Source organism: Aegilops tauschii, chromosome 2, assembly GCF_002575655.3.
Source record: "Aegilops tauschii subsp. strangulata cultivar AL8/78 chromosome 2, Aet v6.0, whole genome shotgun sequence".
NCBI classification, from domain to species: domain Eukaryota; kingdom Viridiplantae; phylum Streptophyta; class Magnoliopsida; order Poales; family Poaceae; genus Aegilops; species Aegilops tauschii.
Window position 1 is genome coordinate 46,012,490 of NC_053036.3, and position 18,009 is coordinate 46,030,498.

The window sequence follows — 18,009 nt, forward strand, 5'->3', positions numbered from 1 at the left end:
TTCCCCTCGTTGCTAGTATACTCCATAGATGGATCTTGGTGATGCGTAGGAAATTTTAAAATTCTGCTACGATCCCCAACAATACAGTCACGGAATTGCGGCTTCTCGGAGTTCTCGAGGCACGGGTACAAACCAGCTGGATGCACAAAAGAGTGATGGCAGAGTCACGGTTGTGTAGTCTGAAGAGAAACTGTTGTGTGACACCAGCACATAGAGACATCACGTGTGTCACGTGAGGTACATGAATAGCGGAAAATAAGCCACGGGAGTGAAGCCTCCACAGACACGGATGCCGGGCTTCTAAAGGCACGGTCCCGAAGAACACAAAGACAGGGTACTGAAATGTTGCCTCGTATGTTAGCAGACGTGCGTCTCTTGTGCGAACGTGTAAAAGACAACAATACAAACACAAACAAACGGCACTGAATATAAGGCAAGCACAAAGCGCACTTCTCCCAAACAATACATATGCGCCACTTCAACAGGTTCCCTAAATGTACATGAACTCGCGCAAATGTCAACAATGAACTTGTAACATGAAAAAACATAAAAAAATTATATTCACATGTGCACCATAGGATTGAACTAAAAGTACTCATTAATTATACAAAAAAAGAAATGCAAGTCTTCCAGGAGTCCATTCCGCTAAGAAACGTCCACACAAACGTCCACCGTGACCATTCTACTCAGTTGGAGTTCTGCTCGGAAACATCAACGGCGTCTGCGGTCGGGAAGACAACGAGGATGCATCATGTCCTTCATCGACAGAACTCGGCGGTAGAGCTCATAGCTGACATACCCATCCTAAAACAAAAACCGGATGAGAATGAAGATATACGTAAAGAGGAAAAAGTACTATTGTTGTAGTAAAACAAAAATATAATGACAGAAAATCATAAAAAACGAAATTTTCACTTACAATTGCCGCATATTTCAGGTGTTCAAGGGAATGCGGCTTCCATTCCCAGTAGTCATGCAGACCTTGTGGAAAAGACGACTTCATACTCAAGTAAGATTTGTTTATGACGGCTCCTGCCAAATCTGTCATGGAATCCCTTAGATTGCCTCCTTTGATCATGAGCTCCTGTTGAAGATCGATGTGACACTCTCTTGGGATTTTGAGGAAACTATTTGCGAGAACATCCCTATCGTTCCTGACGTCGACACTAGCGAAAATTATACCTTTGTTCTGAAGGAAATCCTTTAGAGCAGCACACTCCGTCCTGGCCTTGCACAAGTGATAGACAAGAACATGCTTGCGCATCGCCAGTTGCATGACGGCGACTTTTCTACTACGATCAAAATAATCCTCTCGTGTGTACTCCAGATCAAGACCAACAAACTTGTACCTATCCTCACGCAGCCATTCCTCATAAAGAGAAATAATCTCCTCCACCTTGTAAGGCTCGTTGGTGTACAACACCTCGAGCATGGTATTACCATCGGCATCTATAAAGAGACGCTCAGTAGTGTTCCTGAAGTCGTCCATGGAAAAGAGGGTGACACGACAATGGAGTTTGACTGTGCTTCTCGTATGAGGCAAGGATGATCGGAGCTACCTGCACTTCTCTGGAGAAAATAAGACGCGATAACCTCCCGGAATAGACCACTACTTAACCTTGGGGAGAGACGACTCAGTTACCATGCGCCCATTAAATTGCATCGGGAACGGTGTGAATGGATGGTTATGCTTCTGTAGCTTATGAAACCATGCACTTCAAAGTCACGGCTGCCATGCTGTAATCAAGGAGTCTCTAGATTAACTCTAGCACGGTATCTGGCACAATGAATACTAACAATAAATAACCATCCCATCGGTCACCAGCACATCTTTTGACCGAGAGAACAATGAGAGGAGGAAAACAAGATGACCCTGTCGTACAAATAGTACATGGGGAGTAAACCAAAGTAGAAGCACGGTTCGGCCAGCACAAAAGCCACACGCGTGCCTCCACTTTGCTTAAAGACAAACCTCAGTGATATCAACGAACCTGCATCTCTTTGTCTGCGTACCACCGAAAACATTGCCAAAACCAAAGCACGTCCATGCTTTTGACATACAGATAACTGTGCCTATCATACATATTCCCGCCTGAACCCAATGTACATAAAAACAGTGGCTCCCTGTGTCAACAACTGCTTGAAAAAAAATCGCAATAAGAGTCATGAACCGTGGCTCCATTCCAGATGCAAAAGTGCCTCTCATCAGGAACCATCATGCCTCCCATCAATTTGCCTTCCCCGATGTATCGACCATGCCTCTCCTGCTACAACGACCGTGCATCTAATAACATCATCACCGTTCCTCTCCTAAAGACACACGCAACCATACCTGATTAAACATGTGATTAAAAAAAATTAAAACACAGAAGGACGAGTATGCTTTTCAGCATGTATAACCGTGCCTCACAAAAAGTATGTGAGGCAGGATAGGCACGTAAAAGACTCTGCTGGGAGGCAGCACAGCTGGACAACTATAATGGGAGGCAGCTGGACGAGTCAAACATCTCGTGTCCCCATAACACCTCGGAATGCACGCACACCATCTACAACCAGCATTCATTCCATTTCGCAGAATAAAAAATAAAACAAGAAGCACTCATTACTACTCTTGCTCTCTCCTGTCTCCTTTATATTTCAATAAGCTCCGACTCCCTCAGCCACATCACAACTCATTTGCCTTCTCCGTCGCCTGCTTCTAGGGTTCGTGCTTCTTCTCCGTCGCCTGCTTCTAGGGTTCGTGCTTCTTCTCCGTCGCCTGCTTCTAGGGTTCGTGCTTCTTCCCTGCACACAATCGATTAATTTCTAAGCCATGCTTCTCTCGTAGATTGCGGGCCGTGGGTGATTGCCCTAAGCTTCCCATCACAACGCATCTGCCTTATCCGTCCGCCTACTTCTAGGGTTTGTGCTTCTTCCCCGCACACAGTCTCATTTCAAACAAGTTATTGTAGAGTTTTTATTGGGTCTCTCGATTAACTTCTAAACTGTGCTTCTCTCGTAGATTTGCTAGCCGTGTGTGCTTGCCCTAAGCTTCCCCTACCCCAATCTTCATTCGTCAACCCTCGTTCTTCTTCTCTCCCATGTAAAAAGCATATCCGTAAGCAACATGCTCCGATCCGTATTTACATTTTACGTTTAGGTTTTTCATTTGATAGTTATTGAAGCATCAGATCCGGTACAACGACTTCATTCTCTAAAGGAATATAAAAACCATTTGAAAATCTAAACAAGTGTTCTAAACTCTGTCATACTGCTTTTCTGGAAGGAGTAGATGAGAAGATTTCTGGTAAATTTGTAGTTGTTGTCTGCCTTCGTACGGATATTTTTAATATGGCTAACATAGTTGAAGCTAGTCGTTGTCTACCTTCAACGTTGAAGCTTTTTTTAAATTGTTATGATATTCTTGTTTTCTTGACATAGTTGTTTTGAATTATTTAGGTATGATTTGCCTTACCTGCCGCCAACCAGGCAGCCCTTGCGAACCACACCCTGAAGTTCTCCAGGAGTTTGAGGTTATTCTTGATGAAAATTGCTGGAGCCGCATGGTTAGTAAGCATCACTAACATATTAGTTGCTTACAACACAGTAGAAATCGTCACTGTTACTCATACCCCCTTGCACCTACACTAGGTTCCCCTGCTGTCACTTCTTCGCGCCTGCCTTGTGTTTTCATTTTCCATTAGTTTGCCTGCCTATGCCCTAATTAATATAGTCCATTAGTTTTGCATGCCTATGCCTTGATTACTATAGTGCATCTTCAGTTCTAATTAAAATTAGTCAACATATGCCAAAAATCTGTATCCATTAATTTATAATACCATTATGTTGTTATCTGTAATTCTTATCAAAAATTCATATCCAATTTAAGAAAACTTTTAACATTAATAGTACGCGAGTTCAAATTTATACTTACAGGTTGTTATTTTTACTATTTTTTCCAGTATGTACCTTGTAATGTCAGAGCTTTTCTCGCTGAATACATTGACGAGAGGAAGAAAGAAGCAAGAAAATTGCGTAAAGAGCAGGTAGAGCCAGCCCTTCTTACACATGAAGGAAGGTCTTACAATGCTTTGTTTAAGCATAGGGCGAACTACACAAAGTTCTGCGGTGGTGAGTGGAACACCTTTGCTGATGATTATGAACTTCGTGCTGGAGACCGCATAGAATTTGAACTACCAGACGAGGGTCTCAATCTCGAAATACAAACATATCGGGATGACAAAAGGCTGCTTCCATTACCCCACGTTGGTAGGTATTTAATATTACAAACTTATTTTCTTTCGCTGTATTTTTATATACATGCATCGAACTGAATAATATTAACCCGTGTTGCATAAAACTTTATCTAACTTTAAAATCTTGTTCTTTTTCTAGCTCTCGACGACCTTTCTTCTGACGATTTCGACCATGTTCACTGCTATGTCTACTCTAAGGATACTGAGCTTACCTGCGACCAGACACGATTCTTTCTACAACGCCTTTTCGGAGATACTTTCATCCGTTGCCGTCCATTTGTCCACGTCTTGACTCCCACTAACACCAAAGACTGCATCATGGTTGGTTACAACTGTCCTTGTTAAAATACCAAACGTATTTTGCTCATATATAATATAAACAATATTGACGAAATCTTGCTTATATGTAAAATTATAAAGAACCTATTTATTCAAACCTAAAACAACAAAACTTTTGTTGTTCTCTTAATATTTTGTTTTATCTGTTTACACACAAACCTGAACATGCCAGGAATTATATTACTTTCAATTTGAAATTTCTTAATGTTTGCACACTCACTGTATTCGACCATTCTTTTATTTATTGTCCAAGTGGCAATTCAACGGTTTTAATTTCTATTTAATTTCGATTTCTTCTAGAAAATTCCGAGGAGCGTTGTCTCGACACTGAAGAGATGGGTGGACATGCCAACCAATGGCAGGGTGACCCTTGAAGCTCCTGATGAACCTACCCATGTCATCACTCCTTCGGCGTACTACATCTGCAAAAATGACGGCAGGATGGTAATAGAAAATTCTTCTTTCAAAGACTTCATATCAGCTACATCCTTTGTTGAAAAGAACGTTGTTCTAATCACTTTCAAAGAGCACCATGACCGTTCTGTGTCCATCATCATGCAACGCATTCTGTAGATTCCGTCGGAACAAGCACCTAAAATGGGAGCAAACAGTGTATCTCCTAGGATGTTTAGAGCTCATTTCAAGATGATGCCTCCCAGGAGCAAAACACTAGTTAAAATAAGTTTGCTAGTTAGGATGGTAGATTAATGTAACTATTATGGACCATGTGCTTGCTTGAACTATCGGAATGATCTTTTGGAACTTATGTAGCTCTTACGGACCCTCTACTACCTGTTTCAACCATCGGAATGATCCTTTGCAACAAATGCTGTTTGAACTATCGGAATGATTCATTGGAAAAAATGTAGAACTAATCCTTTGAAAAGTTCACAATTCAAAAAACCAAAAAACAGAAAGAATCATTTTCAAAAATCAAACGAAACAAGAATCAGTTTTTGATCCAAAACCTATAGCAATGCCATGTTATCAAACTTATTCAAACGATCTACTGAAACATATCTCAATTAAAAACCAAACAGGACTCCATTTTCAAGTGCAAACTATGTTTACTTCACCAACTTTTCATAAACACACAGTTGTGCACCGAATAACATAACAACAGTGCCTCCCTGACCAAGGAAAGTTGCTAAACCAAAAAAACATTTTCACAACAAAGGCACGACCATGCATCTGCTGAGTGTTCTACCATTCACACGACTACTTTCATAGCCAAGGTTGCACTACGCACATATAGATCACGCACGCATCACCCAACGAATTAAAAAAATCAATGAACAAGATAAGTGAAAATCTTAAAAAAAACAGATAAAACAAACGCCTGTTTCTGAAAATCTACGCCTGGAATCGCCGGATGACTACCAACTGGTCCTTGGCGGTTTCCTTTTTTGCACGACAAAGTAAAGATCCCTTTCACTTTTCCGACTCCGTTTGCATCCTCTTCCTCGAAAGTTTCTCGCCGGCCGCAGTTCACCACCGCACACCTCCAGCCATGGACGACGGGAAACTAACAACACTCACCGAGCACATCACTACCCACGGTACAACCGTGCTGGAGGTGGTGTACACCAACGACCCAAGGACCGTGGAGCGGATCATCAAAAAGTACGAGGAATGGCTAAAGGAGGAGAAGAACAAGTTCGTCGGCCTCGACCTCGAGTACACATGTAAGAGCAGTTACATACAACAAGGGATCGGCGTCGTCCAACTTGCCATGCGCGAGCATGTCCTTGTATACCACTACTGCAGGTCCGAGCGCTCCCAGGCGTTAATTGACTTCCTGCAACGGAAAGCGGTAACTTTCACTAGCATCGACACCAGGAACGACAAGACCATGCTTGCCCGTGCATGGATCAAAATTCCAGACGAGCACCACGTCAACATCCAGAGGCTATTCCGCATCAAGGGTGTTGGAGAAAGGGACTCCATGGGTGACCTTGCAGCGGCCATCATCGACCCCTCATACAAGAACATGAAGAAATCATTCCCAAAGGAGAAGCACCAGTTCTGGGAATGGAAGCCGCTTTCCCCGATACACCTTGAGTACGTAGCAAAGGACGGGTATGTTAGCTACGAGTTGTACCGTAGAATACTAATCGTCAAGAACGGGCTACGTCACCTCCACCAATAACCAATGAAAGAAAGACTCCGCCCACGTAAGAAAAAAGACGAGGGATCTTCCAGCGGCTGGAAGCACCGGAAGGGAAACAGTGGTTGGTAAATTGCGAGAAAATGGATGTCTACATTAAACTAGTAGGATAGAGCCGTGATTGATTGATCTGCCGTGATCGAGGGATCGGGTGCGTGGCACTACTATTTTGATAATTTAGATTGAATGAACCCATGTTGTAAATATGTTTGTTGTTGCTCAAAGATGTTGTCTGTATTGTATTACTATTTTACGTTTGAACTTTGAGCACAGTGGTGTGCATGTCTAAATGCAATTAGTAAGTTATGTCCCAGTATTGAGCAAGCATATATTGTATCCATGATTATAGAACGAGAGATATATGTCACACGATATTGTATTATAATTTTCATACTCAACCTTTACAAGATGCATCGTGCATTTACAAGAATATATGATGGTATCATTGTAAACTTTCAGTAGAATGCTTATTCAACATTGGCATGAATAATTCATAAATATTGCAGAAGAACATTCGGTACACAGACGCAAGGGACAAGAACTTTGTTACTTTGACCACATTGAAAAAAAATTAAAATCACACAACACAACCATTTCACATCAAACACCGCTCCGTCCATTCACAACATCCTTGCTATTGCACACAGGTTCCTCTCCGTACACCAGTTCTCCATGATGCCACAAAACTACACTACCGTGTGCAACTGCCCTATGTACAACTGTGGCTCTCTAAGTGTCAACTCAACCCATGCCTCTGGTGCCACGCACCCGTGACCCTAGAGACTTCACACCTGTGCATCCACAACCGAGCCTCTCTAACCAAATATTCGGACCGATGCCTCTGCTGCCATACATCCGTGCCTCTAGACACTTGACAGCAGCAAGAGGGTTCAAAACCGTGCATCCACTAAACCGTGCTTGTACTGACTTCACTTCGGTGCCTCAGTTTGCTCGATCGATGTGCCTCACATGAAACCCACAGTAACTCTACGTGCTCCGCGCGCGTGATCGCCCGTGCAACTTTGGGGCTGCACACGCGCTCCTCTCAGTATACCCGTGCCTCCACACAACCGTGCATGTACTGACTTCAATTCCGTGCCTCCGTTTGCTCAATCCACGTGCCTCACATGAAACCCACTGTAACTCTACGTGCTACACACACACGTGCCTCTCGCATGAAACCCACAGTATCTCTACGTGTTCGGCACGCGTCATCGCCCGTGCAACTTTGGTGTTGCACACACGTTCCTCTCAGTATACCTGTGCCTCCACACAACCGTGCCTGTACTGACTGCAATTACATGCCTCCGTTTGCTCAATCCACGTGCCTCACATGAAACCCACAGTAACTCTACGTGCTCCGCACGCATGATCGTCCGTCCAACTTTGGTGCTGCACACACGCTCCTCTCGGTATACACGTGCCTCCACACAACCGTGCGTGTAATGACTTCAATTCCGTGCATCCGTTTGCTCAATCCAGGTGCCTCTCGCATAAAAGAGATGCACAGCCATGCCTCAGAGTAAACAACACACGTGCCTCTACTGTATTTATAACTATGACCACAATTAAATAACATTCGTCCAAAGAAACATCTTTAAAAGAGATGCACAGCCATGCCTCTTCTACAAACGAACAACATCAATGAACAGTTAGGTTCATGTCGTTTCATATATCTAAATAACATTAAACCGCAGCATAGATTTTTAAACAAAATTCATTATGTTCAAAGGCTATAACTAACATCACTGCGGCAGAAGATTGAAGATAACAACAAGCCTCCCAACACGCTCTTTGAAAGTTATCAGCACCAAGCTGTTTACTTCAATAGACGATGCCTGGAGAAAATCACTGAAACCTTCTTGTTTGAACACCATTCTATTACCCAAGCCAATGAAGTAGGAGCAAGGAGTGCTCACATATATATCATCATCACCAGATTCCAGAGTAACTTCAAGAGTTAAAACGACAGTCTTAGGAAAAGTCACAAACTCCTTCAAACTCCTCACAACAATTCCAGGAATAACCCGACAAAAAACATCAAGCTATCAGAAATAGAACAAAAATTCAAAACTATAAATAGAAGAGGTAATATAAATAAATAAATAAACAGAAAAAAAGAAAAAACAGTGAAAAAAAAAATCTGACCATATGATGACCATTAACATTCATGGAATCAATCCTGTGAATAAAAGGACAACAGGGTATGTACTCATCATCAAATAGTTGACACCTCATGAAATACATCTGCTGATAATTAAGAAAAACACCACGGGTGTAATAACAACTCCCAACAAGTTCCTTCTCGGAGTCGCTCAAACCATGAAGAACTACAAAATATAATTACACAGGCTCAAGGGAACAGAAAAATCAAAATGTACAATAAAACAAGCTAAAAACTTCCTTAAAAATAAACCTTACCAACAGACCGTAAAGGAGACAACGCATCTCCACGACCAACACGATAAAAATCAATACCAATCCAAGTTCCATAATGTTCAAGCCTAATGGTCATTATATCACGAGGACGAACACCATAATCACTGACCAATCGTTCCCAGAAAGGACCATGGAATTTGCTCCTCATCTGACCATGACTAAACAGAACACCATACAAATAACCCTCATTGCACTGAAGAGTAAGATCAATATGTTCGTCACCCCTCCTTATGGCTAAAGCCCTACACTCCTCGATGTAACGAGCAAGATGAGCTCTAACACTGCACGGGACATACTGCACAACAAATCAAAACAAGGATCATAATCAAAATCTAAACAGCACCAAAAGAAATAAGCGTGTGTGCCAAAAATTGAACAATTATAAAATAATATTCTTACAACATGCCTCCAACAACGCCGATCCAGGACCACACTGAACCCATCTACAGAAGAATCAACAGAAGAACACGGGCCACCAGGCATACGGCAAAAAGGACAAGTCATAACTGCAAGGAACACAATGGTTATCAAGAACTAATCCCACAAAACCCAGTTGAAACTTGACATCTGATAGTGTTGGTAGTCCCCACCCGTAACTACCTCATAAATCTCCATATCCCGGAAATATAATGGGAACAAAAAGAGAAACGATAAAGGGAAACAGGAAACCCATGAAGGCAATCGGTAAGGAACGACGATATCGCGGACGGGGAAGCGCGGTCGACGCTAAAGAAAGACCGCCGTAAGAGCAGGCAACAAGCGCGGCGGCCGGGACAGCGGCCGCCGTAACCAAGCGACAAGAGCGGCGGCCGCGACGGGCGGAGACGACGGCAAAGAAAGAACAGTGCGCGACGATGGTTCGCCCACACCAGAGAGAAACAGATCTCAAAACAGATCAAAAGGTATTACAAAACATTAAACGTATAATTAAGGACTAAAGTGAAAAAAAGGAAAAAACCACAAAGGGAAACCGAAAACCGGAAATCACGGGAGAAGCCGTGCGCACGCCAAATGTCGCGCGCGGAGCGCCTCGGAAAAGTCTCAGGAGCGCTCCGCGCGTGACGCTAGCTGGCGCTCGCAGGCGTCACGTAGTAGGCTGGCCCAGTCAACCTGCTGGAAAAAATGCGAACGAAAAATTTAATATGTTAAATTTGGGCGATGTGGGAATTGATCTCCGCACACCACAGTATACAGCTTCATGTCTTCACCACTATACAAGGCGCAGTTTTGATGATTAGTGATAGGAAATAACCCGATGTGACCCTTCTTTTAGTACAGACATTAACATATAGTAGTATTATATACCCTATATAAATTATTTAATAAAGAAAAAGGAAATTTAAAAAAGAATTCACGAATTAAAAAAAGTTCATTAATTTGAAAAAGAGTTCATCGAAATTGGAAAAAGTTCATCGAATTTTATAAAAGTTCATCGGATTTGAAAAAAGTTCATCGTTATTCACAAAAAGTTCATCGGATTTGAAAAAAGTTCATCGGATTTGAAAAAGTTCATCGATATTCAAAAAAGTTCATCCAAAAATGGAAAAAGTTCATCGATATTCAAAAAAAATTCATCAAATTTGAAAAGTTCATTGATATTCAAAAAAAGTTCATTAAAAATGGAAATAGTTCATCGAATTTTCAAAAAGAGTTCATCAAAAAATGAAAAAAATTCATCAAATTCGATGAAAAAGTTTACGAACTAAAAAACCGCGCATTTAGGAAAAAAGTAAAACAGAAAGTAAAAGAACTAGAAAAAAGAGAAAAGAAAAAGAAAAAACGAACTGACAACCGAATATAAGAAAACAACGAAGATACATTGCGCAAGTTGGTCAGTGGCCTGGTGGTTGTCGCCTTTTCCTTTGAGCGGGTTCGATTTTGGGTCAGTGCAGTTACATTTTTTGGATTAAAACACAGGAAGAAAAACCTTTTGATGGGCCGGCCCAGCGCGCGAGGTGGTGTCCGCTGCAGGCGCCAGTTAACGAAATGCACGTTAACCGGCGCCTGCAGCGCCAAATAGGATTTGCCACCTTTTGACACTAACGAGCGTAAAATAGGTTCTGCCCGCCGCCGGTTACTATTGGAGAGCAACTAGTTAGCGAGCGCTCCTTCGGAAGCCTCGCAACGATCAGCGCCAATGGCGCTCTCAGCCATTCGCCACGTGTCGTGCTCTGGGCCCTTCCTCCGGATTTTCTTTTTTTTTCCGCACGCGTTTTCGGCTTTTTAAACGGTTTTTCCCAGGTTTTTCCTGATGTTTTGGTTTTTCACCGGTCTTCCTTAGCTTTTCGATAATAAAAAGTTCCAATTTTTTTTGCATGAAATACGCATTTTCTTTTTTTTTCCATTCATGAGAGGCACGGTTTTGCTTCGCAAGAGTCATGGCCGTGCCTCTCGGAAAAGGAAAAAAATGTGTTCTCTGTTTTTTTTCCTTTCGCGAGAGTCACGGTTTTGCTTTCGCGAGAGGCACGGGTGTGCTTTCGCGAGAGTCACAGCAGTGCCTCTCGGAAAAGAAAAAATGCGTTTTTTGTTTTTTTTCTTTCGCGAGAGTCACGGTTTTGCTTCCGCGAGAGGCACGATTGTGCTTTAGCGAGTCACGGCCGTCCCTCTCAAAAACAAACAAAAACACGTTTTCTGTTTTTTTTCTTTCGTGAGAGGCACGGTTTTGCTTCCGCGAGAGGCACGGTTGTGCTTTCGCGCGAGTCACGGCCGTGCCTCTCGGAAACGAAAAAAAGCGTTTTCTGTTTTTTTTCTTTCACGAGAGTCACGATTTTGCTTCCGCGAGAGGCACGGTTGTGCTTTCGCGAGAGTCAAGACCGTGCCTCCTCGGAAACGGAAATAAAAACGTGTTCTCTTTTTTTTTACTTCCGCGAGAGACACGGTTTTGTTTCCGCGAGAGGTACGGTTGTGATTTCATGGGAGGCACGGGCGTGCCTCTTTCGAAAAGAGAAAAAACCCGTGCTCCCGGTTCAGTTTTTTCGTCTGATTTTTTTTGTGAAAGAAAAGTACGTCAAAACCTATCAACATGTGATTTAGGTGTGAAGATCTCGATGCGAGGAATCCAACGGTGAAAGCGGTTCGAGATTTGGACGCATGATTTGAGAGATAAAACGTTTTAAATAAACGGATCTACGAAAAAAGGGAAAACTCTCAGTTTGCGACAAGAGGCGCGCTGCATGGGCGCCACTTGTCGCAACTTGAGAAGTTGGAGTGATCTTTGCAATAAGTACTCCTCAACTAGTGATTTCGTTACTATTGTTTCTTCAAACCAGCACCTGCAGGCTCGTTAGCTGGGTTGGCCAACGTATGGTTTTTTTTCTTGTGTTTAATCTCATAAAAACAAAGTTTTTTTCCTCTTGTGTTTAATCCCCGCAAAAAAACATGCTTGTCCTGATTCGAACCCGTGACCCGCCTGCCAAACTTTCGCTAGAGCGATCACCCAGCCACCGCAACGAGATTTGTTAAAAATGAACTTTCTCCTTGTTTTAAGGCTTTGTTTACCCTTTTTTTTCATTTTCTGTTTTCCTTTCTCGTTTTATGTTTTTTCTTTCTTTCATCCCGGTTCTTTGAATTGTTTGCAAATACGTGGACTTTTCTTTTAAATTGATGTTTTTTTAAATTGGATGGACTTTTCCTGAATTTAGATAAACTTTTTTTCAAATCGATGAACTTATATCAAATTTAAGAACTTTGTTCCAAATCAAAGAACTTTTTTTCAAATCCAATAAACCTTTTTTTTCAAATTTAATGATTTTTTTAAAATTTTATGAACTTCTTTCAAATTTGATGAACTATGTTTTAATCCTTTAACTTTTTTCAAATTCGACAAACGTTTCTCCAAATCGCTGAACTTTTATCAAATTTCATGAACCTTTCTAAAATTCGATGAATGTTTTTCAAATTTGATGATTTTTTCTTTTCAAAATCTACAAACATTTTTCTTATTTGATGAACCTTATTTCAAAATCAATGAACTTTTTTCAGGTTTGTGAACTTTTCTTCTAAAATGAAGAACTTTATTTCAAAATCAGTTTTTCCAAATAATTCAAAAAATTGAGCGGTACAATAGATGAATGGTTTTGTGCAACACATAGCGGCGCCACATTGTTATTATGTTGTTTCCGCTATTACTAATCTCAAACGTCAAGTAGCTCCACTAGTTGGTGGCGCGCACTTGTACATGAACTCGATGTGGCGAGTTCGAAATCTGTAGAGAGCAATATTTTTTGCAGTTTTGTGTGAGCCTTTGCATTGTATTTTTCAACCTTTCCGACTTGCTCCTACGGAACCAATGTCGAAGGGATTGAAAAAGTCAGTCATTCACAACCACTGATGAAGGATTTCTCAAGAAGTTAAGGATTAGTAGTTTTTTTCTTTTTTGAAATGGATTTCGAAAAAGAAAGGATTTCACTGCTCTGTGCGTTTCATGGCCGGCCCACACGCGGTGTCTTCGAGTGCCATGAGCGCAAACGGGCACATGCAGCGCCGTATAGGAGTTCCCCCATGTGCATTCAAAACCGATACTCCATTACTGAGCACGAGCCTCCAACATTGACTTGACTAGGGATTTTGACTAGCACAAACAATAAGTAACTATAAGAAAAGCTCATATTCTTTCATGTTCCAAACTATTAGTCACATTCCGTTGATGGCGTGCAGGCAAACAAAGATGGCTCGTTGACGGCGGACTATGGTCAGTGCACTAGGTGGGGCGACGACGACCCATCGGTGTTCGCGGTGACAAGAGTTTCTGGGCTCCAAGGGTAGTACCAAATCTGCAACGGCTATGGGACGGCAAAGGCTACACCAATTCTCAGGGTATATACGTTGAACCATCACCGTGCCCACTGCTCCACTTGCTGACCCGACTGTTTTAATTCAGAACTATATATAGTGATCACACTATATATAGTGATCAGAACTTGTAGATCATGCTTATCATGCATCATGTGGAGATCATTGTCCTTAGTGGTCTCCCTCCTCATTTTATTTTCTTGTTTATTATATCTTTGTCCACCTGCGCATGGAAACGAGAAAGAGTAGTGTCGATCATTGTGCACAAATAACTTGATCGGATATACCTAGCTTGAAATTATTGCATAAAAAACCAACTAAAAATGTAATTTATTCATATGACAAAAGATACACCAAGTTTTAGGTGTTCACAATATAGTACTATTATCTAACAGATTGTGTGCTAATAGTTATTGTGAGAAGTGTGTTTTTCTTGTCTTGACAAGGTAGATACTTACAGTTGGCAGAGTTTACAACTTAGCTAGAAATAGGTACCGTTGTTCTCCCTCTGGTAGTTAGGAGTACGTATCATTCTTGGCACCTCAAGTTTGTGGAATGTTGCATGTTTGGCAGAACCACTAGAGCACATATATAGTGGAAAATGACTTCAGGTTCATCTCCAAAAGTGGGCTGACCGCGGTGAGAATACCAGTGGGATGGTGGATTGCTAACGACCCGAGACCTCCTGCACCTTACGTTGGAGGTTCACTTAAAACCTTGGACAAGGCATTCAAATGGGCAGAGTAAGCAAGCTTCAGAAACTTGTAACCTAATTTTGCTAATGAAATCAACGATCTACTCAACTTTCAGAATATTCAGGCCGGGGCTGACCTTGGCATCATCTTGAGCAAACTAAAGTTCCATTATCTAATTAACTTTTGGCCTGGGGTTGATCCTCCTTTCTATTCTAATTAGTTTTTGAAACATTCAGCTTTATAAATGCTCAATCTATCTACATGAACAGGAAGTACAAACTAAGCGTCATCATTGACCTACACGCAGCTCCTGGGTCGCAAAATGCCTTCGAGCACAGCTCCTCCAAGGACGGCTCGTTGGACTGGGGCACCACCGACAATAACATCGCACAAACCATGCAAGTGATAGATTTCCTCGCATCCAGGAACGCCAAAAGCCCAAGCCTCCTTGCAGTTGAGCTAATGAACGAGCCGTTGGCACCCGGCATATCCCTGAAGAACCTGAAAACGTACTATTGCAATGGGTACAACGCCGTAAGGAAGCACTCGTCGAAGGCCTACGTGATCATGCCCAACCGGCTATTTTCCCCGGACCCAACGGAGCTCCTCGGGCTCGCTGGCGGGTTACCCGGATCCGTCATAGACGTGCATTACTACGCGTTGTTCAACAACATATTTGATACTTTCACCGTGCAACAGAATATTGATTTCATCAAGACCAACTATTCGAGTGATCTTAGCACTGTCACGAGGCAAGATGGTCCCCTCACCTTTGTAGGTAAGTGTAACTACTCCCTTTTGGTTTTGGAACATGGATTTTTATCCCCTTCTTGCATGACTTGAGTAAAAATATCTCATGTGACATGGATGACATGTTTTCCGCAGGAGAATGAGTGGCTGAGTGGAAGGTTCACAATGCAACGAAGCAAGAGTTTCAGATGTTTGCAAATGCACAGATGGATGTTTATGGTAAGGCAACGTTTGGATGGGCCTATTGGACTCTCAAGAATGTGAACAACCACTGGAGTATGGAGTGGATGATCAACAATGGATACATCTCCCTGAAAAGCTAGGATATGTTCTGTGTGTCATTACTCATGACTCTTGAAATAATTTGTAACGACTGATGAAACAAATTTCTAGAACAATGAATACATCTCACTACTAGGAAATACCTTATAGATAGATGCTTAGCAGTAGCGAGGGGTATAAACCCCTCGCTACTACTAATTAAAGCCATGCTACTACTAAGTTGGTAGTAGCGCGGGCTATAAATCACACGCTACTACTAAGTGGTCTCCACCGTGCCCCTCGGGACAAGCCGTAGTAGTAGCGCGGGGTATAAACCCACGCTACTACTAAGTTGATAGCAGTAGCGCGGGGTTTATGCCCCGTGCTACTACTAGTTGGTCACCTCCGTGCCCCCGGGACAGGCCATAGTAGTAGCGTGGGGTATAAACCCAGCGCTACTACTATCGACCCACCAACACATGTATACACATAGCGCGTGATGTCTACTATGCAACCTTCTTCTTGTAGACGTTGTTGGGCCTCCTAGTGCAGAGGTTTGTAGGACAGTAGCAAATTTTCCTCAAGTGGATGACCTAAGGTTTATCAATCCGTGGGAGGCGTAGGATGAAGATGGTCTCTCTCAAACAACCCTGCAACCAAATAATAAAGAGTCTCTTGTGTCCCCAACACACCCAATACAATGGTAAATTGTGTTGGTGCACTAGTTCGGGGAAGAGATGGTGATACAAGTGCAATATGGATGGTAGGTAAAGGTAATTGTAATCTGAAATTATAAAAACAGCAAGGTAACTAATGATAAAAGTGAGCGTAAACGCTATTGCAATGCGTTGAAACAAGGCCTAGGGTTCATACTTTCACTAGTGCAAGTTCTCTCAACAATAATAACATAATTGGATCATATAACTATCCCTAAACATGCAACAAAGAGTCAATCCAAAGTCACTAATAGCGGAGAACAAACGAAGAGATTATGGTAGGGTACGAAACCACCTCAAAGTTATTCTTTCTGATCGATCTATTCAAGAGTCTGTAGTAAAATAACATGAAGCTATTCTTTCCGTTCGATCTATCATAGAGCTCGTACTCGAATAACACCTTAAGACACAAATCAACCAAAACCCTAATGTCACCTAGATACTCCAATGTCACCTCAAGTATCCGTGGGTATGATTATACGATATGCATCACACAATCTCAGATTCATCTATTCAGCCAACACAAAGAACTTCAAAGTGTGCCCCAAAGTTTCTACCGGAGAGTCAAGACGAAAACGTGTGCCAACCCCTATGCATAGATTCCCAAGGTCACGGAACCAGCAAGTTGATCACCAGAACATACATCACGTGAATCAATAGAATACCCCATTGTCACCATGGGTATCCCACGCAAGACATACATCAAGTGTTCTCAAATCCTTAAAGACTCAATCCGATAAGATAACTTCAAAGGGAAAACTCAATCCATTACAAGAGAGTAGAGGGGGAGAAACATCATAAGATCCAACTATAATAGCAAAGCTCGCGATACATCAAGATCGTGCCAAATCAAGAACACGAGAGAGAGATCAAATACATAGCTACTGGTACATACCCTCAGCCCCAAGGGTGAACTACTCCCTCCTCGTCATGGAGAGCGCCGGGATGATGAAGATGGCCACCGGTGAGGGATCCCCCCTCCGGCAGGGTGCCGGAACAGGGTCCCGATTGGTTTTTGGTGGCTACAGAGGCTTGCGGCGGCGGAACTCCCGATCTATTGTGCTCCTCGATGTTTTTAGGGTATATGGACATATATAGGCGAAAGAAGTCGGTTAGGGGAGCCACGAGGGTGGAGGCGCGCCCAGGGGGCAGGCGCGCCTCCCTGCCTCGTGGCCACCTCGAAGCTTCCCTGACGTCTACTCCAAGTCTCCTGGATTGCTTCCGTTCCAAAAATAACTCTCCCGAAGGTTTCATTCCGTTTGGACTCCGTTTGATTTTCCTTTTCTTCAAAACACTGAAATAGGCAAGAAAACAACAATTTGGGTTGGGCCTCCGGTTAATAGGTTAGTCCCAAAAATAATATAAAAGTGTTTAGTAAAGCTCATAAACATCCAAAACAGATAATATAATAGCATGAATACTTCATAAATTATAGATACGTTGGAGACGTATCAGCATCCCCAAGCTTAATTCCTGCTCGTCCTCGAGTAGGTAAATGATAAAAGAAATAATTTATGAAGTGTGAATGCTAGCAGGTGCACAAGTTTGATCAATGATAATTTCAATCACCTTTTCTAGCATCATTATATGTCATAACAGTAGCTCATGTCATAAAG

General features: G+C 42.3%; 1 protein-coding gene and 1 pseudogene across 1 annotated transcript; one reads left to right on the forward strand and one right to left on the reverse strand.

Annotated features, from left to right (window-relative positions):
• Positions 1–711: 711 nt before the first annotated feature.
• Positions 712–1,489, reverse strand: LOC141040713 (uncharacterized). The gene is made up of 2 exons (XM_073506830.1): positions 920–1,489; positions 712–804 (listed from the first exon to the last, which is right to left on the reverse strand). Exons 1-2 carry the CDS (start codon positions 1,487–1,489, stop codon positions 712–714), a joined length of 663 nt encoding a protein of 220 aa, XP_073362931.1.
• A 4,595-nt stretch (positions 1,490–6,084) lies between these two features.
• On the forward strand, positions 6,085–15,773 carry LOC109742919 (probable glucan 1,3-beta-glucosidase A; annotated as a pseudogene).
• Positions 15,774–18,009: the final 2,236 nt, after the last annotated feature.